Genomic DNA, 27,340 nt, shown 5'->3' on the forward strand with positions numbered 1-27,340 from the left:
GGCCACGCCCCCCCCCACGGCCGGCCCACGCCAGGACCCTCATGACGCTAAAGTCAGGCGTGAGGCGAGGGTGACCTGCCGGCACCGCCCACGGGCGCCCGCGGCCTCGCCACCACGGGCAGCCCCCCCACCCCTGTCACGAGTGGGCGGGAGCGGGGGCTTCGCCGTGGTTCTCGCCGGCTGGGGGGGGGAAGGGGACGATGGCGTCATCAGCGCGCGCCGGGGAGCGTCGGACGGCCGGGACGATGTCGCCGCCGCTCTTCAGCCTGCCCGAAGCTCGGCTCCGGTTCACGGTGAGCGCGGCGGCGGCGCGGGCTCGGCCGGAGCTTCTCGCCCCTTCTCCCGCCATCCGGGAGCGGGTCCGAGCCCGGCCGGGCGGTAGGGCCGGCCGCTTCGCGACGGTGTAGCCGCTCGGCCTCGGCGCGCCGCCCCTCCCCCTCTCTTTCCGCCTCGGCGCGCGCACCGCACCGCACCGCCTTTGCCGGGCTGTGTGCAGGCGGCGCGCGCCTTCTCCGCCAGTCGCCCCGCGCGCTCCCTCGGCCGGCCGTTACCCGCCTCCAACGGCCCGCTGGGGCGCGCGCCGAGCCCGCCGCGCTCCCTCGGCCGGCCGTTACCCGCCTCCAACGGCCCGCTGGGGCGCGCGCCACGCTCCCTCCTGTCTCCCAAGGGTCTGGCAGTCCCTCCAGGAGCCTCTCAGCGCTGCCCAGCGTCCCAGTGTAGAGTCATGAGCGTGGGAGGAGAAGGGAGGCTGTGCCCAGCGAGTTTTCTGGGCTCGTTTGGGTTTCCCAAGTGAACAGGGGTTGAGGAAAGGGGGAGCAGCAGTGAGACAGCGGCAGGTTAAACGGATGCTCGGGGCTCAGGTGTGCAGCTGGATGGAGGAAAGTACCACGTTGAAGGCTGAACTCACCTGCCCTCCCTTCTGCATGAATGGACCTGAATGGAGTGCAGGGGAGAGTTTGACTTGACGTGTATGCCAATTTTTTTTTTTTGCTGGCATGAAGGAAGTTGGAGGAAAGTGTACAAACTTTACTTCTTTGGTCTTTGATGCAAAGAGATAAACTTGACTAGCTGGAGAGAGAGAGAAAACTTTCACTGCATTCACAGTGTTATAAAGGCACGTAGTAATGTTATGACAACAAGAGTGCTAGTTTTATGAGGTCAAGACAAATGTAAAGGGCAGAAGAAAGGACATTAGAAATCTATATTAATGAACTTAAGTTTTGCTATGCTTTTGTATAACGTAACATACAAGTTGATACCTCACACCATTGCCTACCGCACCCGATTGCTGATTCACTAAGACTGAACAAATCAGTGGCCCAGTGCTGTGTTCTCTCTGGTGGGGGAGAGGGGATCTTGACAGATGGTTCTTCCCTTTCCTGTTCTTGAGTGAGTTTACCGTCTTAGTGCTGTTCTTTGTGAGCATTAACTCCCATTAACCTGTGTTTATGCTATCATGCTAATGCATGATAGGCCTTGTCAGGTTATGCATGATATGACAGTAAAAGTCTCCTAGTTTCAGTTCACCTTGTCCTAGTTGCATATCCAGGTTTTTTATCAATATCAGTTTCATACAGAAGAATCCTCTATCTGCAAAAAGTCTGCACAGCAGCAGCTAACAGCAGAACAAAAATTCGAATGTTTATAACAGATGCAGCTGAATGATGCTTAAGTCCAGTAGAGCATGTGTTAGGCACGGTAGGCCTGTGGCAAAACTTCAGCTGTGTTCTAAGTACTGTAGCAACCCGTTATAGCTGGGATATCTTTCTGAAGAGGAAACTGTGTTTTCATGTAATGAGTGCTAAACTCAGTGGTATAAATTTTTGGGCAGGAGTTTTCGTACCAGTTTAGCCTAACTAGGTGAGCTAAAATGAGAATAGTATCCGTGGTTTAGTTAGCTAAAATTAATTTAAAATTAAATCAAAATCTGATGTAACTCAACGTTTGCAGTAAAACATGCCACAGCTTGTCGCCCTTATCTCCTTTGCGCCTCGACTGAATGATGCTTTTTCCTTACTAGAGCAGACTGAGCTGGATGTGTACTCAAGTGGTGGTGCAATTTATTGGACTTTCAAAGTAAGGTGTTGAGATTTGTACAGAAATAGTTGAGGCACAGGCAGTTATTCCGTTATATTGATTTCATTACAGGGAATTTTTAGACCAGCTTGCTAACAGAAGTAATGTTTTTAAACCACCATGAGTTGCCTGTCTGGCAGGTGAAAGTTTGTGTATGGACCTTTCAACTGTTCTAGGTGCAGCATCAGCCATAATAGCATGCTCCTTTATATTTCACTTGGAAGTGTTATTTTCTGCATACCATTAGCCCTAATTTGAGGTATGATAATCTACTAGGTAATATGGGTAAGTTGTTAATATATTTTCTTTTGTAAATCGATGCATGGTATGTCACAAATAGATTCCTTAGTATTTCTGCTTTCTGTCAGATGAAGGAAGAAGGTGATCCATCAGAGTAACTTTGGTTGCCTAACGGTTTTGTAATTTTTTTTTTCACCTTTTGGTAGACTTCCACTAGAGAGGCTCTGAATAACAAAACCATCAAACCCTTGTTGAATGCATTCAACCAGATTCCTGGGAGGTAAGTAGCTGCCACTTGATTTTAAAAAGTGGCTATTCAGATCATTTTTACTAATCTTTTCTTTAATAGTTGTTATTAACTAATGTAGAATTTTTGTATTTGCAGTGAAAATGAAAAAAAGTGCACCTTGGACCAAGCTTTTAGAGTTATTGTAGAAGAAGAAATAGTAAGTATTTCACACTGCTAGAGCCATCTGTTGATGTAAATGAAACTTCTGTTTGCAAGTTAACATATAGTAATTTAACAACAACTTAACTGAGTTGTAGAAAATAGTGTTTATTAAAAAATATGAACTATGTAAAAATTACATAATTAAGATTTAATATAGACAATTAAAGAAGATTGGTAGGTAGGATGAAATTGCTAATTTTACAGATGCCGCACTGCTGAGAGATGCTGACTTAGCCTTTTCCAGCAGTTCTTTGCAATGCTTCTGAAAATCTACTATGACTTAAAATCATAGTTCATAAATAGGCCTTATTCTGCAATTATATTTGCAGAGTGGAGTGGGTTATGTGTTACTAGCATGTGCTGCATGACAGTAGATGAAAGGACTCAAAGTGTTTTGGTTTTGCTATAACGTGGGATACTTGTTTTCAGAGGTAAACAAACAGCTACACAATAAGGGTTGTACAGTCTTTAATGGCCAGAAGAGATCAAGAAACGTCGTTCATTCAATAAAAAATTTTAATAGGTAACTGATGGGTCTGATTAATAGAATGAAATTTTGGAAGTAGAATGTCAACATCTGTTAAAATGTATCTATTTGTGAAACAAGAATTTTAGTTTCATTACATATATTAATGTAAAAATAGAGAAGTTCAACCTTGTCATGTGTTTGTTTAGATAAACAAAGCTCCATGTGAAAACCTCCTGGCAATTATTTCTCTTGCTATTAATGGAGTCACAGAAGGTAAGCATCTTTATCTTTAATCTGGTAGCAGTTTTAGGGGCTGGGAGGCTTTAGTTTTTCATTTGTTTGTTTACCATCTTCCTTTTTTTTTTAAAGTAATCTACAGTACAGCAGTTAGCTATGATAATATGTGGTCCTTAGGTTAGTGATTGAATAAATCTGTCGCACAAGAGATGAGTGAATATGACTAAATTCAGTTGTGTGTGCAACAGCTGTTGGAACTTTTTTTTTTTAAACCTGTAGTGGAAAATGCATGGGTTTGGTCATAACATAACTATGATTTTCTCTTCCTATCAACCGGTGTAAAATGCTTAAAAGGCTCCCATCCTGATTTCAGACGTGAGGCCAAGGAGACAGTGAGGTTAAATGGCTTGTCCTAGGTTTCTTTGTCCGTCACTGGCAGAGTGACAGACAACATCTCTTGAATGGCTGTGCTGCCAAACTGCTGCGTCTGTTCACTGCCTCTGGTGAGGCCTCACCTGGAGTACTGTGTCCAATTCTGGGCTCCCCAGTACAAGAGAGAGATGGAGCTGCTGGAGAGAGTCCAGCGGAGGGCTACAAAGATGATGGGGGGACTGGAGCATCTCTCCTCTGAAGAAAGGCTGAGAGAGCTGGGCCTGTTCAGCCTGGAGAAGAGAAGACTGAGAGGGGATCTGATCAACGTGTACAAGTATCTGAAGGGGGGAGGTGTCAAGAGTCTGAGGCCAATCTCTTCTCCGTGGTGCCCAGCAACAGGACAAGAGGCAACGGGCAGAAACTGAACCACAGGAAGTTCCATCTGAACCTGAGGAAAAACTTCTTTCCTGTGCGGGTGACAGAGCACTGGCACAGGTTGCCCAGAGAGGTAGTGGAGTCTCCTTCCCTGGAGATATCCAAAACCTGCCTGGACGCAGTCCTGGGCAATGTGCTCTAGAGGACCCTGCTTGAGCAGGCAGGTTGGACTACACAGAATCACAGAATGGTTGAGGTTGGAAGGGACCTCTGGAGATCATCTAGTCCAACCTCCCTGCTCGAGCAGGGTCCTCTAGAGCATATTTCCCAGGATCACATCCAGACAGGTGATCCAGACTAGATGATCTCCAGAGGTCCCTTCCAACCTCAACCATTCTGTGGTTCTGTGCTAGTCTCCCAGATACTGACCTGTTAGTACACAGCTCTTTTTCAGATACCTGAGTCTGTTTCTACAGCTGTCTTTTGTGTCAGAGATCGTTGTGCTAATATCATCTGAATGACCTTTGACATTCTTCCATTTGTTTATATGCTTCATGTACCTATCAAATACAGTTTTGTTTTAGTAAACGTGTATTGAATGCATTTGTGTTTTATGAACTGTAGAATAACGTGACCTATGGTTATGAATGCAGACATTACCAAAGTACAGAGCACCAGTATACTGACTTTAGGAGTGCTTTACTTGAGGAAAAGGCATTTGAACTTTTCGGTTAACGGTAGAACAAGATGAAAGCCTGAAAGAGTTCACTTGTGGGCTACAAATGGATGCAAGCCTGACTGTTAGGAGCTATACCAAGTAGGTTTTCTGTTGCCAGTAAAAACCTCAAAAGAAGCTCACTTTGTTTCATAGTAGTTGAGAGAGAGGCATAAGGCATGTAATCCAATTTCTGGGTAAGCCAAAAACCATGTGTGAAAGCTCACACTGTTTTGATGACTCTTAGAGTTTTATGACATCTTTATTATTTGTTATGTATTAATGCAAAGCTCTGGTAATGCTCATTTGTATATGTGTACCTAAGGAAATGGGTTCAATGGAAATGCACACTTTACCTTGATGTTTTTGTTAGGCTTTTTAGGAATCGAGGATAATTTTTTTTTTTAACATCATGTCCCTCAACTTCCATACATCTTTATGCATTTCAGTTCAAATTTGCTGAATAAAGTATTTCCCGTTCCTCGTAGGTATTTGCACTGCATCAACCCCTTTTGTGCTTCTGGGAGATGTTCTGGATTGCCTGCCTTTGGATCAGTGTGACAAAATCTTCACTTTTGTGGAGAAAAATGTTGCTACATGGAAATCAGTAAGTATTTTTCCAGAATATAGTTATTGCAAAGCTTTTGTCTACCCAAATCATTTTTTACAGCAAATTGTAATTGATTTTGTATCTGTTTGTGTTAAAATAGTCGCATTGAGTATGTTTTAATTTGAGGCTTAAAAGCAATGAGTCAGGGCAAAAGAGGTCAGAAAATTAATAATAAAAGAAATCATGATTTTGATTGATACTCTATTTTTAACTCCTTTCTGTACCGTCTACGTTGCGCTTGACATTCAGAACCTGGAAATTTAGCTTCTGATGCATGATTTGTATGGGTACCTTCACTCTTAACCTTTTATGCAACTTTCCTCTGGAGGTGTAGGAGATTCCTTCACTCTTTTGATCTGCAGGGAAATAAGTCTTCTTGGTCACTTCCTTAATTAGCTTTCCGTTACAGGACTGTAGCAAGAATGAATTTGTTGCCCTAAAATATTTCTGCTTTTAAGGAACAGACAGTGGTTTGGGGCCTCTTTGAGGGTTTTACACTCTTGCTGTACAATAGTTCAGTAGCAGTAGAAGACAAGCTGCTAAGCTTCTTGTGCTGCAGTTGCTGTTTACTGAAGAGGGAATTCAAGGTCCCAGGCAGAAGTCCTAACCTGCCTGCATTTTACTTGAGGATCACAAGAAATCTTGGATCTCAAAATCCTTACTGTTTGAAACTGCAGTACTACCAGAAGCACAAGTGGCAGCAACTCAGTAGGTTGCTTTGGGAACACCCAAAGAATATTCCAGTTTCTCTGTGTTTTCCTGTCCTGGATTTCTTGACCTCCTATTCTGTTTCAGACAACCTTGTTCTCCATGCTTTTATTCAAGAATTGTTCTTTATCATTAATTGAAACATCTGCCAATTTCTTTCTCCTGCTGCAAAATCTCTAGTGCTGTGAACGCTCTAAATCTTTTATGTTTCTCTTTACAGTTATACATAAAACGCACATAGAAGGGTAAAGGCAGTGAGACTTAAATTAGTGTGTTTCAGGGAAAAAGGTGGATGCTGCTCTTGCAGTTTACTGTTGCCATTTTTTATATGGAGGCTAGATTTAAATTTTTTGTTTTGTGCTTGCTTGAAATTGGTGGGACTACTTGTTCTATGTTGCCTTTTGGGAAACCTGTCTCTTAAGGGAAAACCCAAATTTAGAGTTAACAGTAAGAATGACTCATATTTACTCGTGATATGTGATTGAATTCAAAAGAGTATGCTCAAGGAGGTTTCACTATCTCTTAATGATCTTGGTGTCTTTAATCCATTTCAGAATACATTTTATTCTGCGGGGAAAAATTACTTGCTACGAATGTGCAATGGTGAGTTAGTAGTTAGTTCTTCATGGGGGTCATAGGGAGTAAAGAATTCCCAGTCACAGCAGATGAAAGTGAATTTACATCATGATGTCTTCAATAAGTAATAAAGGTAAAAGATGCTCCTCTTAGCAGATTCATAAATCTTGCTGTTTGATGTAAATACCACTCTGACCTTAGGGAAATCCCTTTTTCATCAGTGACGATGGTCTTAGAGGAACATCTGAGAAATGTTTATCCTTCAGCAATGATAAGGCCCGTACCAGAGACAGTATTTGTTTGAGTAGGATTCCTTTTGAACTTAACTTCTCTAGCCGTTGTAGCAGTTAAGAGAACTGATAGAATGCATTAGGGAAAAATACAGCTGGTCTAAAGATATTACTAGTATTTAAATTTACAAATCTTCCTTTCCTTTCATTGGCTATGTAGATCTTGTAATTAGCAACTCCTAAACAAATACTTGTGAGTGAGAAGCTGGAAGGGGGATAAATACTAATAATCTTTACTTTTTACAACATTTAGACCTCCTAAGAAGATTATCTAAGTCACAAAATACAGTATTCTGTGGAAGAATTCAGCTATTCTTGGCTAGGTTATTTCCGCTTTCAGAAAAATCAGGTGAGATTTTGCATTTCATCACGCTAATATTGTAACAAAGACTAAATGTGCTGAATCTTGTAAGTTTACATTGCAGACCAAAATCATTTGGAACTTTTGTCTTAGTTATTTTATCTACCCTACAACTTGTAACTGGCTTTCATTTGTTTTGATTTCCAACACAGATTTCCGATGTTTACAATTCTTTGTTTTAATTGAATAATAATATCCGATAAACAAGTAACTGAACGAACTAGCTTATGAACTTCACAGCTTCTCAGACTGACCCTTTGTTTTCCACAGGACTTAACTTGCAGAGTCAGTTTAACCTGGAAAATGTCACAGTTTTCAATACCAATGAACACGAGAGCACTCTAGGACAGAAGGTGAAAATTCCTGTGTCACTTTCCACTTATTCTGCAGAAAGTCATTTGGGAGCCTATAAGATTGTTTGCACAGAAATACACTACTGTAATTGAACTATATGTTCATAATTTAGTTGCCCCTCTTCCAGGCCAAACTGCTAATTCTGGAAATTGGCATATTATGTGGTACATGAAAATGCGTAAAATTTGAGAAAATAAAATTTTGATTTGATGGTGAGGGGTGAGCACCGTCACTTGTTGTGATAAGTTTTGCCCGTAGTGTACAGAGTATAAAGCTATCCCTTCAGTTTTTTGTAACAGGCTGTGTTTCTGTCTGTGGAAGGCAGGAGAAGTTGTACTTTGCAAAGTACAGTATGGTGTTAGGATTATGCTGTGCAGTTTACTGGAATGATACTGTAGGGATCTTTTGAATTACCAGCTTAAACTTTGTGATTTAAAGTGTAATGAAATACATCAACTAAAAAAAAACTATGAAAACTCTGTGCAAAATACAGTAGCATTTGTATCTATTTTTAAATATTTTTTTTCCCTATAGCACATAGAGGAGAGAGAGGAAGGCATGGATGTAGAAGAAGGTGAAATGGGCGATGATGAAGCACCAACAAGTTGGTGAGCTTATTGCAATTCTAAAAGTTGAAACAAAATATTGTAAAGGGATTGTTTAGAGCTAGTTTCGTAAATACCCTTAAATGTTTTGTTTGGATTTCTGCTCGTCTTGAAGAAGTTTTACTTTTTATTATTTTGGAGTATATTATCAAGTACAGAAAAACCACACATTTTGAACATACAGGAGTTCTGCAATGCACAGTTTAAACTGCTTGATACAGTGTTCTGATGAATTCCACAAAAACAGTGAATCTACTCTAAAGAAGGTATATTCATAGACATTAAGGCAGAGATTTTCAAACTTGAGTAGTTATAGTTAGTTCCTAGTAGGAAGCTTTGAAATGCAAATTGAATTTCTGAAAGTAAGAGCAAGAGAAATCCACATCAGGACATCATGGCCTTTAGTTTTATAACACACCCACTGTTACTCAGCTGAAGACTTGAATTTTGAAAACAGTGATAAATTTTGTATGAACAAAACATTGTAGACCACTAGATGATAGTTTGGCGGTTATTTATATTTCTTTACTTGCAACATAAGAAAGGGTAAACTTACTACTTAAAGGTAGAATAGATTGCCAGTACCTGAATTATAATTGGCATAGTGATAGAGTTGAAAAGAGTTTCATTAAATTAGCTGAAGCAACTACAATGTTCTTAAATTGGCAGAGCAGTGTATACGAGCAGGTGTATTCAGTGAAGCCTTTTCTAATTAACCACGCTCTCTGTGATTCCATCTTTTTTGCAAATGGGAAGAGGAAGGCATCCAGCGAACGCAGAGCATTGTGGCTAGCGTGCTTTTTGACAGATTTTTTGGCCAGTGGTAATACACGCAACTTTGAGATTGATTAGACAGTGTATTTTCTTCAGTTTGCTTCCTAGCTCTGTTGTGAAGTGGATGAGTTTTTGCCGTCATAGGCATCAAGTGGCTGTCTTATCACCTCACGTAATTAGATAGTTAACTTGTTACAGCATGGGGAAAAAGGCTTGTACAAATACGGGCTTTGCATCTTTTTGTTTGATTGGTTAGGGTTGTTTTTTTTTGTTGATACATGCTCTTGGATCCTGCAGGTCTTCCTCATCTGCAAATTAGGATCATAGTAGTTACTGCTGCACTGCCCAGTCTCTTGTTAGTGAGCAGCCATGAAATGAAATGGTGCTTGGGCTCTTGCTGCTGATGTTGCTCTTCACATCCGTCATGTTTCTTTCTTCTTTCACTGTCACTTTGATCGAATTTTATTTCTCTGACAAGTAAAATTTCTTCACTCTGTGCTAGCACTTTCAGATCTTGGGAGCTGCTTAGGATTGTTTCTCATAAGATAAATCTGGTTCCAGTGGGAAAGGCAGCATTGGACTGTGAAAATACCTTGTTTATGCTTCTGTACAGGAGACTGTCATTAATGCAATCTGTATGAGGCACTTCTAAGTAAAATGAGGGGGGCCACTGTAAGCAAACAGCAACTGCCTTGGTAGTTATTTCTCTGTCTGCAATGATTTTTTCTTCTTTGTTCTGAGTTATTCTTTGTTTTAACCAGAAGACCTGAGAATATCAGCATCATTCATGCCCGCAGTAATTTTCTACAAGTTACCAGTCGAATTAACATGCAGTATGTGCAGCTGTTACAGGGAGTGACATTTCTGCTTTAGGTCATGCTTTGGGAATGTTTTGGAGAATCAAGTCTGGTAAATGAAGAATTTGAACCTAGTGCTGGTTTCTCCTTAAACTATAAGTGGATAGCTCAGTTCTGTGGGAAAATCACTAGCATTAAACTCTGTATTCAAATCCAATTTCTAGACTCATGTTTCTCCTGCCCTCTTAAGATTAGACACAAGCTGGCAGTGTCTCAATCTGTTTAAGTGGAGGTTACCTGGAAGAGGAAAGAAACAAACAGATTATTTGAAAAAGTAACGTTCCCTGGCTGAAAACCATCATTATTTTCTCTCTTTCAGAATTCTCCCAGTTACCTTGACAAAATTTGTTCTGGTAGATGTATTAGGGGGATAATGAATGCATACTGCATATATTTTTAGGAGAAAAGGCTGTATTCCTCTTCCTTCTCCAGATGCTGTGAAACGTCTTACCTTTTGTGCTTTTATGGTAAGAAAGTAACAAAAGACTGGATAGAGAACTTCTAGGCAAAAATTCTGAGTTACAGGCTTGTCAAGAGGAGCTCACTGTTAACTTCAGTATTTTACTTACAAAACGAATGCTATTTTTTGGGATTGCACATTCTTGAGCGGACTTGAGTTTAATATATTGCTTTGAATATGGATTTTCATAACTTTTTTCTTAATGTTGTTGTTCAGCTCCATTCCAATAGATTATAACCTATATAGAAAATTCTGGTCACTTCAAGATTACTTTAGGAATCCTGTGCAGTGCTATGAGAAAGTCTCATGGAAAACTTTTCTTAAGGTAATCAGAGTTTGTTCTTTCAACTCTTAAGCTTATGTAAAAATTGTCACTTACATGAATAAAAGAGTGATTGCACAAGAACAGTTGAACCACTAATGCAGTTGAAAAATAATAATGTATGAGGAAATGCATTTTACAGTTTTCTAAAATGAGCATTTGACAGTGAACAATTTATTAAGATGTTACAGTAAATTTTCTAATAAAGCTAAAATTGATGACTTCTTGTCAGTTACAGCAACACTTCATATGTTGCAACAATGTTAGAAGTACCATTTTTATTATTTGTCCGTTGCAGAAAGCAGAACCTTTGTGTACGGATATTTTTTGTGTCCTTATAAGAAAAATAGTTTTACCTGGCCCTAGATCTTTTGCACAAAGTGCAGATATTGCTTTTGAATAGAGCCGTACTGATCCCAGTGGGATCCTATTCAGGATAAGATTCTAATGAAATTCAGATTTTTTTTTTAGAAGCAATGACTTGAACCTCCCCTTGAGCCAGCCAGGCAAGTATTAGCAGTGTTTCAGTTTTGCTAACTCTGAATACTGAGGGTGATTTATCACTAAGCTATACCAGTTTCTTCACAGTTTACCACTCACTTTTTATTTAATTTTAAGAAGCCTGTTTTTTCAAGCCTCATTCTCTGTGCTCTGCTAATAAGAAATAAAGCCCACTCAGATATCCTGCTAAAAATTTGGTTAAAGGTTTATAGTCTCAGTGTTCAAAAAAAAGAAAAAAAAGAGTATAGCTCAAAGGGACTGCATAGCACCAGGCTTAGGTCTTTCAGATGAACTTTGTTGGCAGTTTTTCTTCACTGCAGTTTTAAGGTTCTGAATTGATTTTAAGACTAGTACTGCACTATAATTTTCATTCTGTACCTTTCTTGTATATATTCTGAAAAACGTAAGTGTTATTTGAATGTAGCGCTGTGTCATCATATGGTTTTTTGTTTCTTGATAACACCTAAACAAGAAAGCATTCATGCACTGTTCACAGCCATACCTTTTTTTTTTTTTATCCTTAGCATATTTTAAATGCTGCAAATGATTAGACATTCTGAAATGATAAAAAAAACTTTCAGTGTCATGCTAAGATATGTATGACTTTCGGAGAAACTTTATGTACTGGCCAATGTGGCAAATAGGTGTTGCTTTGACTGGCTAATAGCAAGTTTACAGATGATTTTCCACTCAGCGCTAAGTCTAGTATAGTTTTCTAATTGACTGCAATGTTGTTTTTTCCATGTGGTAAGTAACTTTGTTTTATAGTACTCAGAAGAAGTCTTGGCTGTTTTCAAAAGTTACAAGTTGGATGACACTCAGGCTTCCCGAAAAAAGTTGGAAGAACTCAAAACAGGAGGAGAACATGTGTATTTTGCAAAGTTCCTAACTAGTGAGAAGGTATGTGATTTCTTTTCTCAGAATCACAGAACAGTTGAGGTTGGAAGGAACCTCGGGAGATCAGCTAGTCCACTCCTGTGCTCAAAGCAGGGCCAACTACGCAGGTTGCTCAGGGCCTTGTCCATTTAGCTTTTGAATATCTCAAACAGAAACTCCACAGACTCTCAAGTTCCACTGTCTGACCACTTTCTTTAGAAAGATTTCTTCTCTTTTTTTTTTTTCTTTCTCTGTTAATTCTCTCTGACAGTTGATGATTCAGAGTGTTCTATTTTTGTTATCTGTATGACATTGGATGCGTATTGTTACATTTAGGAAGGGAAGTTAAAGGAGAGTAAATATTTAAAGATCTGTTGCCTTTTATGGCATTTACAATTACATTTTCTACACTTGGCAGATATCACTTTAACAGTGTTTTGTGCCTCATTATGGTCTTATTTAAAGTTACCTTGAAGAAGATCTTGAGAGATTTGAATTCTGTTAACGTTATCACAAAAATACAGCACTATTGAAATTAATGCTAAAGTAATTGTCCTTCTTTTGGAATAATGTATTCCTTTAACTCTTACATCTGTGCATTAGCAAATGGTAGAAAGTAAGTCTTGATGCAAAATGAGTTTTCTTTTTTGTGGGATAGAGAGTAGGTAAATTCCCCATAATCCTTTGACTTGTGTATCAACAGTTTTAAAATAACAAATAACATAGAAGATACAGCACAGGTCACTTAATTGGCACCTAATAATCAAAACTCCTTTTCTCTAAAGAATCTTCAGATGTTTTGTTTATGTAATCTGTCATGCTGCAGCCCATGAGTAGAAATCATGCAGCGTATCATTGTGCAGATTTTGATGAGAGTGCTCCCTTTTCTGGTAGCCAAATTGTATCATAGCAAGTAGTTCATACCAAAAGTAAGCAGTGGTCTTTCAGTTACTGGAAAAAAATAATATTTGTTTTTTGCAAGTTCTTGCTCACTTCAAGGTGAATGATGTCTTAGGTAGGATGTTGTGAAGTCCAGCGGTATAAAACCAGTTTAACCAAAAGCTAGAAGTTTATTGTTTAATTTTACACCCCGTTCCTCACATTTCTAAGCGGTGGATTTCATTAGGAGTTTTGATAACTGTCTTCTCTGAACTGTGTTGTATGACAGTTTTACTGATCCTTGTACTTTGTGAAGCACTGTCCTGAAAGTATATGTAATACTGAATAGAGGTGCTGTGATGCCTTATCCTCATTTTTCTGTTAAAACCATTTCCTTCTGGTTTATCTTAAAATCTTTGTTGGATTTTACAGTAGTGTATGTTTAGTGTCTTTAAAATACATGTATAATTCTTTTGTTTTTGTTTAGTTGATGGATTTACAGCTGAGTGACAGTAACTTTCGCCGTCACATCTTGTTGCAGTACCTAATACTGTTTCAGTATCTAAAGGGACAGGTCAAATTTAAAAGGTAATGTGGAAATATTTGTGATTTGAGGATGGGGAGCTAAGAACTTTCAGTTAAGCCAAAATGTTTTTTAAAAGCTTACATTTGCTGGTTCTAACGCTCTTCTGAAACTTGCGGAGCCTTGGACTGGTGAGTACAGGAGATGGCTTGAAGGGAGTTAACAGCTGGTTACTGCTGGAAAGGGGAAGTCTCATTGTTGCCTTTGCTCCTCTCTGTACATGATTCTCTGCCCTCCCTTGCAGTGGCTCTAGTGTTTGTTGGACTCTCTTAAGTTTGTTCAGCAAAAAAATCTGATCATCTTTGCAGGGTTAGTTTTCTGCCAGATTAGTGAGTTGAATGGGATCTCAGAGGAGTAGAGGTCATTACGGCTGGTTCAAGCTGAGTGCCAGCCGAGAGAGGGAAGGAGTAGTACCTCTCCTTAGGCATTAGCAAGCCATTAGACCAGCACAAGCTATTCGTATGTGGCTTCATTTTGAATCTATGTTGACTCAGATCTTCATGTGACGTTGTTTGCTGAATTTTTGCTACAGAATTCTGTCTAAAATATCAGCAAGTAGTAATGGTGGTTATTGCTTTTATAAATTGATAGGACAGAAGAAAACCCTATCCTTTTTTACTTTGTGCCCTAATGTTATGCTGAAGAAATACCTACCAGTCTGTTCATTTCCTGTGCAAATTGACCATATCTGCATGTAATCGTTAATATTTAAGATAGCTATTTTTCAGCTATAACATAGTGCTTTTTATAAACGGATCTCAAAGCACTTTGCAAACTAGGTTAGTATTGTTATCCTCATTCCGTAGGTTATTTACCAAGGCAGTCCAGTGGCAGAGAAAGAGTAGAATCCAGCTCGCCTGAGCTGCAGTTCTGTACTGGAGACTGACTGTAAGAGAGACAGTAACACTGCAGTTCATTAAAAGTACTCACTTATCGGTAATCAAGGATGGAATAATAGATGAATGGAGTAGTATAACATTTGGTGCAGGTGTTGCAAAATTCTTTTCCCTAAAAAAAGATAGTGAGCTTTTTTACATCCTGTTAACTAAGACAAGCTAGTTCTGAAAGTCTTTCTCATGTTATTGGTTAGCCATAATTATGTATTTTGCCGTTTGCCATTTTGTCATGTATGTTTGCCATTTAAGGTACCTAGGGCTTCGTAAAAAGCTGATTTATATTATATTGCTATTTAATACTTTAAATGGAGCTTTAATGGGTACGCTTCAAATAGATTCTTCTTTAGTTGGTGAAAACAAAAATTAGATTGTCATCTGACTTGTAACGTCTTTAAAAAAATTCTCATCTCTTCTTGGGAATGAAATGAGCCATGTCCTAGGTACTGTATTTATTTCCCCTGTTTTCTTTCTGCTTTTAGTTACCAACTGTACCACAATTCTAGACATACCAAGAAGATAGTGTCTTGTTTAGTGACTTCAGATTATGCTTCATGTTTTGAGATTTTTCAAGTTCTGTTTACTGCCTGTGAATTAGTTGTTTCTTTTACGATGGTGTTATCTACGATAGTGTTGTAGTTTGGAGTGTGCTTTTTGAAGTAAATCACTTGACTGTATTCAGTTGTTGTACTTTGAGTCCACATCAAGGAGTGATCTTGAATTACACAAATGGACTTTCTATTGGATGGAACTAAACCTAAAGGTGTACTCCAAGAGCACACGTAATTAGCTCCACTAGCTAATGAGTGTTCAGTCCATGGGACCAGACCAGAGCCCATTCAAAGTACCCTTTTCAGCTCTTTTCCAGCCCTCTCTCAAAAAGTGTATAGTGTAAGCCCTGGATCCTCAGTGCTGTTTTTCCTTTAAGTCAGCTCCTCACATTTAAAAACATGTAAGCAATGAGAAATTTCAAAAAAAAATCTAAAAAAATTTATGTACTTTGTATGTTAGACCAAATTTATGACTTCTTTTTTTTTTTGGCAATCCAGCTCAAACTATGTTCTAACAGATGAACAGTCTCTTTGGATTGAAGATACTACAAAAGCGGTTTACCAGGTTGGTACAATAGATACTTCTATAAAAAAATACATCAAAAAATGATTATCATATGTAATATTATGCCACCTGTCTTTGAAGCGGGATTCACCTTTTCTTTTTCCCCCCTTAGTATTCTGCTACAAATATTATACAAAAAATTAACATTTTTTTTCCTTCCCAATTATAGCTTCTTTCAGAAAATCCCCCAGATGGGGAAAGATTCTCGAAAATGGTAGAGGTAAGTACTCTGGGGCATGTCTGAACAAAGTGTATGCAGAGAGTAAAAAGAGTATCAGTTTAAACTAGCTTTTGGAACACAGGTGTAACCTCTAAGAGAATTTTATCCTGTCTTAGTAAAAATAAAAAACAAAAAAACAAAAAACGAAAAATCATAACATCTTTTTATTTTGTAGTCATGTTTTTCCCATGTTTTCATTAATGTACTTTTTCTCCTCTTGGGCCAAAATGAAAATGTGCATGTATGCGTACGTATATAGAGAGGAGAGACTGGTTATTAAAAAAAAAAAAAAAAGTGGCAGCCTCTTTGCAGAAAGGAATGGTGGTTGCAAAGTCATGGAAGGGAATAAGATGGAAGTGGAATATTAAAAAAAAATTGTCTTACTCTTGCTTTCCTTTTTCCTTTTACTTTGACTGCATCTATTTTCTTGCTCAGAGAAGGAGGAATAAAGCCTTCCCATAGTTATTAATGAGAGAGATACTGTTTATGAATAAACCAAACTAGCTGCTTAAGATTGTACCTGTGATAGACGTTCAACTGATGATTTACAAAATGGAGTCTGAAATACACAAACTAAAACAAAGTTTTCCCCTTAATTATGATAGCTTAATTAAAACTCTGGGGCCAACTTTGAAAGTGGTTATGACCCTAATAATTTGAAATATTTTATGTTTCTCCAGCATATATTAAATACTGAAGAAAACTGGAACTCTTGGAAAAATGAGGGCTGCCCAAGCTTTGTGAAAGAAAGGTACCTTTACTATGAAGTAGAAGCTTGATGGTTATTTGAAATGATGGTTTGACTTCTGAATATGTGCCCATGATGTATATGTACTTAATGATTCACACAACTGTGAGATTTGTATAGGTGGCTGTCCCTTCTCTGTGTGCAGAGAGCTCCAAGTTTTCTACCAAAAATCTTAAGGCATCTTTGTGCCAGTAAAGAGTTGGTCATGTATGTGCAGGTCTTGGGGGAGCATTCCTCACTGTCTCATGGCAGCACTTGTTCTCTTAAGATCAAGGATTCAGTGACTGGGGAGAATGGAGCATGTTGTCTCCCTTCTTGTCTAAGGACATACCCTAGGATGAAGAAGTTAGGGGCTCACTTTCCCGTATACCAGTTTGGATTGCCTCTAAAGGAGTTTTTGGGATTATGGCTCTGACAGGGCAGCATACTCAGCAAGTCGTCTCTCACGTGCCTTTTTTTATTAGATTTGTTACTTGGTGGTGGTCACTTAGCTGAAAGGGAAAAGTGGTTAGGTGGATATAGCCATCAAAAAGTTTCCTCTGTGATTAGGTACTACCTGGTGGCGAGACTTGAACTTTGACTCAGTATGTTTACTTAACTGTCATGATATGCTGACCAAACATTCCTCTTCCAACCTTGCTCATTGTGCACACAGACTATAGCCTCTGTGGTAAGGATATAATCTCTTTGGGAGTTTCTTTCATGGAGAGATGAGGTGGAACCACCTCTTCTTGATTTCAGCCTTCTGCAGGAAAGGGAGGGGGTGGTGAGAAGAGAGGAATTACTACTGGTGCTAAAAAGTGTAAAACTATGAAATATGACTTTTATAAATATTCTGTGGTCTGGGATCTCCATTCTCTGATCCCGTAAAATCAGAGGCACTTGGGGAAAGAAAACTTGCAATCATAGTATCAGCAGCAGGGGTAGATCCCACTTAGTATGCGCTGCTGGAATAAATGTGATTTGCTTTTTTTTAATGGGACTCCGATAGACCTTTAAATCTGTGAATGTTTCTTTACCTTCTCTCGTGTTCTTTCTCTCTCTCTCTCCCTCTCTCAGTCTTTCTCTCTCTTTGTTCTCCCACCTCACCAACCTAGAGTCCCAGTCGTTCTAAATACTTTCGTTTTGATTTAACTAGAAGCCATCGGAAGTGAATTAGCCTAATTTTATTCTCTAAATGTTACTGATTTGATACTAAAATGCATTTTTTTCCCCCTTCAGACCTCCAGATTCTAAGCCAATGAGGCCTATGAGAAAGAGGCCAGCTCCAGAGGACTTCTTAGGAAAAGGACCAAACAAAAAAATCCTTATGGGGAAGTACGTTGACTTTTTTCACTACAGGGTTTTTGTTTTGTTTTGGTTTTTTTGTCACTGACTGCTTTTTCTAGTCCGTAATTTTCAAACTTTGTCACTTTGGAACTGCTAAGAAAGAGTATCCAAGGAATGTGTCATTTGATTTAAGACTTGCGGTAGACTTCCTTTCCTCAGTCATCTCTTACAGATACTTTATAAATATTCCTTAAGTTACAGACTGAAAATCGGTGGTTTTGTCCTTGCTGGATCAGTTTTTGTCCTTTTGTCTTCTTTATGTTTGCTTAAAAAGTATCTGTGCCATGGTTTTTAAAGTAACACGCATTGGTATTTTATCCTGGGGCAAAGAATTCTTCTTGCTGTGTCCTTTCTAACAAAAGTGCCTTATTTTGCGTGTTACTAAGTGCTACATTCTTCCATTTCCTCTGGAAGGCAGGAGAAATTATAGTCTTTTCGTTGTAACTTTTCACCCAACCCAGATGTGGAAGTGTTGGCCTCGTCTTGACCTTCAGGACCTTGTACTGTGTGTTTAGTAAAATGTCCTTTCTGAAAAAGAAAATGATAAATTATTTCAGGTGTCAAAACAGAACGACCTGGTCTTTTCTAGTTTGGAAAGAGAGAGTTTCTTACTGTTTCTGATCAGAGATCAGCAAGGGAGTGCAATGGAAATTTAAAGCATAGTTTTCCTACTCTGCAACATCGGGTAGGATTTCTGTCACTCCTGGCAATACCTAATATATTTGTATCACAGACATTGTATGGTATGATTTATTATAAAGGCTCTGGGGTGAGCATTTCTGTAGCATGTCTCTTATGTCTTTACGGAAAGATGAACATGGAGTGTAATACGGATTTATGCTTCTCTTTGCAGTGAGGAGCTCACACGTCTTTGGAATTTATGTCCTGACAACATGGAAGCTTGTAAATCTGAGAGTAGGTAGGTAAGAAAAGATACATCATTGCCTAAAGCTAGCTTCCAGCCTTTTGGTTATACAAAATAAATTACCCTTATTACAAAATTCTATAAGGGAAGCAGGTGAGGTGATCATGTATAGTAAGCCATTGCACTGTGTATCTTGAGAGAAGCTAATTATATGGATCTTTGTCTTGAAATCTCGATATGGTTTTCTGTACTAGCGTTTATGGTGTCAGTAATTTTCTTTGGTTAGTAAAGTAAAATCTGAGCTAAAAGCCAGATGAAAACTTCTATTTTATGGAGGGTGATTGTATAATTGAGCAGCTTACATAATAAAGGATGATTGCCAAGTCTGGCTCCAATGAGGTTAGCAGGCTATTAGGCGATGATTTACACTCAGATATGTGCTTCTAATAGTACTAGATAAGAGGAAACTGGCTAACGCGCATTGTTTCAGAGCATCCTGGATCTACTAGTGATGTAGATACAGAAAAGTAAAATTTTTGGTTATCCGTTCTGCACAATTGCAGGAAATACTGATAATGTACTTTGCTTTATAGTTGTCTATTGTTAAAGATAGTACGTAATTCCCTTTTGTGCTGGCTTGACATCTAGTATGGAAATTTGGATAAGGAATGGGACAGTTTCCAGAGAGAACTTCCCCAGTAGTGGCTGAAAGGACTGGACGCCCAGGAAGAGGTTCTAGGTGTGCAGTTTCCCTGAATAGAGCAATTGCTTTTCCAGAGGTTAAGAAAGAGCACTGCATTCCTTACTCGTGAAGCTGGGATGTGCAGGCAGGTCTCCAACAGGACTTTCCTAGACAAAGTGCTAAAGGGGGAGTTGTGCTGGAAACCAAAACTTCTGACTATATGTGAATCTGTATGATTATGTTGTGCTCCAACTTCTTAAAACAAATGAAACAGAGATGAACCAAGGAAGTGCCTGCCGTGGTTAACGGTAAAGAAAAGATCCCAGGAGATGTGGCTTCGGTTCCAAGCTTTATTATAGACCTTGTGATTGAATATGGACAAGTGGCTGTAACTTTTTACTTTGATTTCTTATCCCTTCATTCAAATGGGGATAAAACTTTCTTTCCTGTCTTCTTTATAGATAACTGCTTGGGATAAAATGTAGTTTGTATTGAGTTTTTACATACTGCCAAATACAGTAGGATTCATATGGGCTGAGTTTTCGTGATGCAGCCTTCAGTACCAGTAATAAGTGATATTGGTGCACTTAAACATGCATGAGACACTGCTTTTCTGGACGAAACGTATTTTTCAAAACAAAACTGAAGTGAGTTTATAGACTGGGGCTCTTTTTTCCTGACTGATCATTAGGTTCCCTTGTAGAAGGGGATGTGTCTCTGTCAAATATTAGATAGGAGAACACAGATCAGATCACTGTTAGCTTGCTTTGTACTGCTGCACCTATGACATAATCTTGGCCCACAGTACCCTACAGGTCTAAGGAACATAGTGTAGTCTTCAAAGCAGCAAGCTTTCCTGATCATTGTGAATATTATTTCTTTTTTTCTTTCTTTCTTTCTTTTTTTTTTTTTATAGGTTATGGTTCCTTATGTACTTGTTTTAATATCTTATGGAAGCAACTGCTGGCTCTTTTAAGAACAGTAATACCAGTTGCTCTTTGAATATGTCCCCTGTGAAACCCAAATATTTTCTTCTAAATCACAGAATAGCTGATGTTGGAAGGGACCTCTGGAGATCATCTAGTCCAGCCCCCCACTGCTTAAAGCAAGGTTAACTAGAGCAGGTTACTCAGGACTGTCTACAGTTGGGTTTTGAATATCTCCAAGGACGGAGGCTTCACAACCTCTCTGGACAATCTGTTCCAATGCTCAGTCACCCTCACAGTAAAGAAGTTTTTCTTTATGCTCAAGTGGAATTTTATGTATTTCAATTTATAGCTGTTGCTTTCTGTCCTTCCAAAGGGCACTGCTGAGAAGTCTGGCTTAGTCTTTTTTTTACTCCCCCTCCCACCCCCATCAGGTAATTATATGCATAGATAGATCCTCTCTGAGCCTTCTCTTCTCCAGGCTAAACGGTCCCAGCTGTCGCAGACTCTCTCCACTATGTCCGTGTCCTTCTTGTAGTGAGGAGCCCCACACTGGACACTGCACTCCAGATGTGATCTCACCAGTGCTGAGTAGAGGGGAAGAATTGCTTCCCTCAGCCTGCTGGCAGCACTCTGTCTCATGCAGCCCAGGAGGCTGTTAGCTTTCTTTGTCACAAGGGCGCACTGGTGGCTTGTGTTCACCTTGTTGTCTGTCCACCAGGACCCCAAGTCCTTTTCTGCCCCACTGCTCTCCAGTCAGTCGGCTCTCGGCCTGTACTGGTGCACGGGGTTATTCCCCCTCAGGTGCAGGACTTTGCATTTCCCTTCACAAGGTTCCTGTCAGCCTATTTCTCCAGCCTGTCAAGGTCCCTCTGAATGGCAGCACAACCAGCTGGTGTATCAGCCACTCCTGATTTTATATTTTCTGCAAACCTGCTGAGGGTGCGCTCTGTCCCGTCTTACAGGTCATTAAAGAAGGTGTTAAACACTATTGGTTCCAGTTATCAGCCCCTGGGAGTCACCACTAGTGACTGGCTTCCAGCTTGACTTCATGCCACTGATCACAGTGCTGAACTGGCAGTTCAGCTAGTTTTCAGCACTCCTCAGATCATCAGTACACCTCAATACACCTTAAATCTGACATGTGTAGACTTAAACCTATACTGAATTGACTTTAACTGAAGTTCATTGAGCAAACGGTACAGATACTGCAATGGGCAGGGAAATGAACATGTTTGAACCAATCTGGGAGCCACTGTGATGCGAACATTGCTTAGTACAACATTAAGCTGCCTAGTCTTTTTTCCCCTTTAAAATTAGTGACCATAAGTAAACGGAATGGAGAATAATAGTCTTGCTTTTTCTGATTGTAGATGAAACTGAAACGTGTGTGTATGAGGGAGGAGGCCATGTTTTACTTACTCTGTCCTATTAAATTGTACAAAACTAATAGCCGTTTTGATTCCCAAGTGTTTGTGAGCTGTGCATGTAGAAGTATTTTTCCACTGCAGCCAGCCAGTTGTAACAGACATTTTTATGAAACTCTGATTTCCTTATTGCCAAAATTCTTGTCTTGCATCCCCTAGTCCTTTTCACTGAACGGCCTTTACAGATGTTAATGTCACTTTTCAATTTAGTGAAGGAGTTGAGCACATTTAATAGCCAGTACTAGCAAATACTCATAGACTTCGATGCCTGTGTAGTCAATAATCTCATAGCAGCATGTAGCCAACGGATGCTTCACTTAATTGCAAATGTTAAATTTGAATAGTTTTTTTATTTTTCTCGCCTCCATGGGTAAGTTTGAGAAGTATATGAAGTAACTGAAAAAACCAGCTCTGTTAGAATAGAGAATGTGACGACTGTTGAACTCTTTTATTTTATAGGGAGTATATGCCAACACTGGAGGAATTTTTTGAAGAAGCTATTGAACAGGCAGATCCTGAAAACATGGTTGAAAATAAGTGCAAGTATGTAGATGTTTGTTTTGTTTCTCTTTATTTTAATCTCTCTGATACTTGGATTGTTAAAGGAAACAGTCTGTCCTCTGTACTAGTAATATCTGTGCAGGACTCCAGTAATGTACAAAAAGCTTTATAAGCTTGAACCGAGTGCTATTGGTGAGGAAATGACTCAGATCTTTTTCTGTCCTTTTATAGATGAAAGATGGTTACCAACCAAACTTGTATTTTATTACAGGGCTGTGAACAATTCTAACTATGGCTGGAGAGCATTAAGATTACTAGCACGCAGAAGTCCCCACTTCTTCCAGCCAACAAACCAACAATTCAAGAGTTTACCAGAATATCTGGAAAACATGGTAATCAAATTAGCCAAGGAGCTGCCTGTAAGTAGTACTGTCCTATAATTTCTGAATACATTTGACTTCTTGCTTATCTTTTTCTGCAGACCGTTTGACATGGGGGGAGAGAGGGACAAAAAGAAAAAAAAAAAGGCTTGTACACCAAAGTAAAAATTGCAAGTAAAATTGGTCTAATCCATGAAGATCCTAGTAACGCTGAACTTTGAAACAGTTAACAACATTGACTAACAGATTAACTGTTGAGCTCTGCCTTGTTTTCAGTGAGCAAACGGCTATGGTGATCTGATGTTCTCTCTGCACCCATATCAGAGTTGGTAGATGGGAATATATTTGTACCCTAGATACTTGAGTTCAGTGTTGCAGTGCAGACCACCTTCACTGAAGGCGTGAGTTGGCATTCCGGATCACGAGTAGGGGCAGCTGCGGCTAAGGCTATCCTGCTGACTTGCTACTGGGATGGCAACCTCTAGTAAAGGGGCAGGGTATGCAGCTGAAAATACTATGCTAAGTTGATGCAGCAAGGTTTACCAGAGCTCTTCTGTCAGCCCCTTGACTTTTTAAATGTATAAAGAAAAATAGAACCTGTAGACTTTTAAGTCCAAGGCACTTACCTCTTTGAATGTTTAGCAATAGAAATTTGGGAGGTGTAGTCATTCAGATCTCTTTATACAGAATTATAAGAGAGACTACCAGTTGAGGGGCGGTGCATTTCCCAAACCTTTGACTTAGCATGCAGCCCAGCAATTTGTTATGGTTATGAAGCCATACTTCTATATTGGAGAGCTTCCGTGTCTGTAAAGTCCGTGTCTGAGGTGTGAAGCTTGGATTGTAACATACAGCTTTTTTATTTGTTCAGCAGTCAAGGTTAACTGGATGCTAAAAGCAGTTTTAGAAAAAAACTTTTTGGGGGTGGGGGGAATTTAATGTATGTTTAATATGTTCAGTACCACTTTATGCAGTATTCCTGATGATACTGCTGTCACTTATCAGGTGCTGTGGCAAAAAACAAATACATAGATAAGTCCTGTGATTGATTGAAACATAGGAAGAAGAAGCCTTTTGTTCATCTCATCTGATCAATAGCTGAATCAATGTTGTTTGCCTATTTGTTTGTCACGTTTAACTACTGTACAGAGAAGTCTGAGCGTACAGACGATACTGAGTGAGGAAAAAAATTACTGAAGAAGGATTAGAAAATGTTCCCCAGTGGCGTAGACGTCTATAAAGTTGTTTGGTTTTATTTTTTTAAAAAAAGAAAGTAATAAAGTATGTATGCTTAGTTTTAGTTATTGTGACAAGAATAGGAGATAATCCTGTGTAGTGAGTGGATATTTTCATTAGACTTTTTTATTAATACTGTGTTTTATTAGAACATGTGTTACTGGTGTTTTGGTTACAGAAGACTGGAGGATTTTAAATTCTTAAGTGGGGTCATTATCAGATTTTCCATTCTAACACACATGCCAGGGACCATCATACAGCTGTAAAATTTCTCTTTAAGCACAAAATTCATCCAATGATGTTTAGTTCTCTCATTGTAGCCTCCTTCTGAAGAAATAAAAACAGGCGAAGATGAAGATGAGGAAGATAATGATGCTTTATTAAAGGAAAACAATGAAAGTAAGGTTTGCATGATTCTTGGTCTTTTCACAGTTTCTCTCTTGATGCATATTGTAGAAGCTGTGTTTTATCATACTTCCTACTTGGGGTCACCTGTCCTGGTTACCCTGATGCTTCTGACCTGTACCCACGTTCATACCGAAAGTGCGGCCTCCTCAGATCACACACAACTAGTAACCCCATCGTTTCAAGAGTTATACTACTGAAAGTGTCCAACTTTTTCACGTTGGATCAGCAATTTCATTAGGAACCTCTACCACCATTCCTGCTGGGTGGTGTATATTAACAATGTTGCTAGGTGTTTATAGTTGAAATGTCAGCATTACTGTGTATAAACTTACCTGAGTGCTCCTCAGCCCCTCTCACCTGTTATTTCTGCTCTTTCATAGCTGTGGGTAAGTGTCTCCTTCTGCTGGGGTAGGTAGTTAGATGGCTTCCGGAAATGAATATATTCCATCCCTGAGGTCTTTGCTTCCTCTTTAATGTAAAAGTCTTAAAGGCAAAGCCTTCTCTATGAGAAGAGCAGCTTTCCTGATAATTGTCATCTCTTGTTCCTCTGCGTGAAACAGTCCTTTCACTTTTGCCTCTTGCCTATAACCTCAGTAGTCTTGCTCTTAACTCTCCTTCCCTGTCTCCTCTGTCTGTGAATCTGCCTTCTTCCATCCTCATTCATGCCTCCATCTCATCGTACCTTTTCCCTTATGTGGTGTATCTCTGTATGCTACCCTTGGAATCCAGCATGGGCAACTGGGATATGTAGGGTGTGGAACTCACACGGCTGGTTACCAGTTCACTTCATGATTTTGTTCAAAGATTTTTCTGTTATTGGAAAGCCTTCTATGGGTCTGTGTGAATATCTCTTTTATTGCCCTTTTCCATCTGGCACCTGACCTCTTTTTTCCACAGTCTCATTGGCAGTAGTGCAAGAGTTCTTCAGCTTAACACTACCTGAAACAGCCTTCCCAGGTTCACTGTGTTGAGTTCACATCTTTCTTTAAATCTTATCTTAAAGCAAAGATGGGATAGCTGCAGTCTGCTATACACTGTGTTGCTTAGAAATAATGGGAGTGATTTGAGTGCTTTTGTTGTGTTGCTCATGGTCTTCCATTCTTTCCCCTTGATGTAATGGCTTTAGTTCAGATAAATGGGTGTAACTGTTAAGCACTGGAAGAAACTAAAACTTTAAGTCCATGCCAGCTGGCTCTTCAGGTGGGGCAAGGATGAGATATATTCTAAAAATTAAAGAGTATGGTCAACTTTCATGCATAGGTAATTCATCCTTTAGGGTTTTTTTTGTCTTTGTGAATAGTGTGAAATGAACATAGGTAATAAGCCACAGATTATAGACCATGATGAGCTATAAATTTGTAAACCCACTTGTGTAATCACTGCAGCAGTTGGCTTTTCAGTAAAGCGTAGTATTCAGTGTTTATCTTGATGCCAGAATGAGAGCAAAAGTACTGACTACATATTAAATTTAATATTGCCTTCATGCTCCTGTTGTTGGTAGGAACATACTTGTTTCCTGTTTCAGCCTTTAGCAACGCAGTAAAAGGGAAGCAAACTATTTTTCACAAATTGAGGCAAGTTAACTTGGGGTAACTGCATCGAGTGACTGAAATAAGTCTAGGAGACAATGAAATGTTTGTTAAAGAAAGACCACTCTGCATTTTATTTGACCTATGTAGACTACTTGTAAAAATTCTCTTTTCATTTGGAGGAGACCGTTCTGATGTACTTGAGTCTTCAGCAGTTGTCTCACAATCAAACAAGTGATATGCAAGAAACAAATTTTTCATTTCTTTGGGCAATAATGGATGTTTTTCTTGAAACACAGCTAATTAATACTTCTGTAAAAATCCATCTGTTGTCAAAGCCGTAGAGCAGGATTTAAAGACTAGCTGAAAGGTGTAAGTCAGTCCGTTGTTAGTGAATAAATAACAGGTTTAAAACAGGGCAGATGTTGCTCTATCAATCAATCAACTTCAGATACTTTTTGAGTCTCACTGTGATTCTTTTTTTTTTTTTCCCCCCCAGGTCCAGAGGTACAACGGGACAAAGCCATGACTGGTGAACAAATTGAGTCATTTGCTAACAAGCTTGGAGAACAATGGAAGGCTTTGGCTCCCTATTTGGAAATGAAGGACTCTGATATACGGCAGATTGAGTCAGATAGTGAAGACACGAAGATGAGAGCCAAGCAGCTGCTGGTTGCCTGGCAGGATCAAGAGGGGACACATGCAACACCTGAGAATCTGATTACTGCACTGAACAAAGCTGGGTTAAATGACCTTGCAGAAAGCTTAACAAATGACACTGAAAACAGTAGTTAACTGGCTTCAGGTTCTAACTCGTTGTTGTTGTTGGGGTAATTATGACTGTTGTTGCTTAGTAACAAATCTTGGGTAGGTATCTTATATTCAATAAACAATAAAACCTTTTTATAACACTGTTGAGTTGTCTGGACTTTCTGAGAAATGAAGGATTAGTCATCCTGACCCAGAAATAGCAACCTTTGTGCTTAAATGGTGGAAATGTAAAAGGGAGGATGGAGGCAGAGGCAGCTTTCTGGGCAGACTGTAGTAGAATGGCTTGGTATCAATAGAGCCAAGGCCACTTCTTTCAGATGGGGTGCTGGTGGATGGGCTGTGTAACTGCATGCTTTTTTGTGTGGTTTCTCAGAGCAGGAATAGGTATGAATGGCTTCTGCCTCACTCATCATTTGGGGTGTTGTAGATCTGTAACCATCAAGACGTACGTGTTTGCAACTCAACTTTGAGAAAACAGGGTTGGGGGAAGATCCAGTTCACAGTATTTACTTTCAGTGAAGAACTGGTGTCCTTGGAGGGATGGTGTCATGGATTCTTCTCTCATGGTGAAGCACTGGTTCTTTTTGGTCATTAATAACTAGAGATTTATTTTTAATG

General features: G+C 39.4%; 1 protein-coding gene across 1 annotated transcript; it reads left to right on the forward strand.

The window, feature by feature from the left end:
- Positions 1–26,865, forward strand: THOC1 (THO complex subunit 1). Its single transcript, XM_068932303.1, has 21 exons — positions 1–293; positions 2,523–2,596; positions 2,702–2,762; positions 3,443–3,509; positions 5,424–5,542; positions 6,808–6,856; positions 7,373–7,468; positions 7,751–7,833; positions 8,369–8,442; positions 10,747–10,855; positions 12,122–12,253; positions 13,596–13,696; positions 15,634–15,700; positions 15,870–15,920; positions 16,601–16,671; positions 17,890–17,985; positions 18,851–18,916; positions 22,357–22,440; positions 22,670–22,817; positions 24,335–24,413; positions 26,451–26,865. Exons 1-21 carry the CDS (start codon positions 201–203, stop codon positions 26,744–26,746), a joined length of 2,016 nt encoding a protein of 671 aa, XP_068788404.1. The 5' UTR covers positions 1–200; the 3' UTR covers positions 26,747–26,865.
- The last annotated feature ends 475 nt before the right edge of the window (positions 26,866–27,340 follow it).

This window comes from Struthio camelus, chromosome 2 (assembly GCF_040807025.1).
Source record: "Struthio camelus isolate bStrCam1 chromosome 2, bStrCam1.hap1, whole genome shotgun sequence".
Lineage (NCBI taxonomy): Eukaryota > Metazoa > Chordata > Aves > Struthioniformes > Struthionidae > Struthio > Struthio camelus.

What these genes read in the sequence shown, in the direction of transcription:
- THOC1 (XM_068932303.1), top strand. Translation starts at nt 201, where the DNA reads ATGGCGTCATCAGCGCGCGCCGGGGAGCGTCGGACGGCCGGGACGATG. An exon ending in AAGCTCGGCTCCGGTTCACG is followed by an intron (nt 294 to 2,522) that starts GTGAGCGCGGCG and finishes ACCTTTTGGTAG; the next exon opens with ACTTCCACTAGAGAGGCTCT. An exon ending in CATGGAAAACTTTTCTTAAG is followed by an intron (nt 10,856 to 12,121) that starts GTAATCAGAGTT and finishes TTTGTTTTATAG; the next exon opens with TACTCAGAAGAAGTCTTGGC.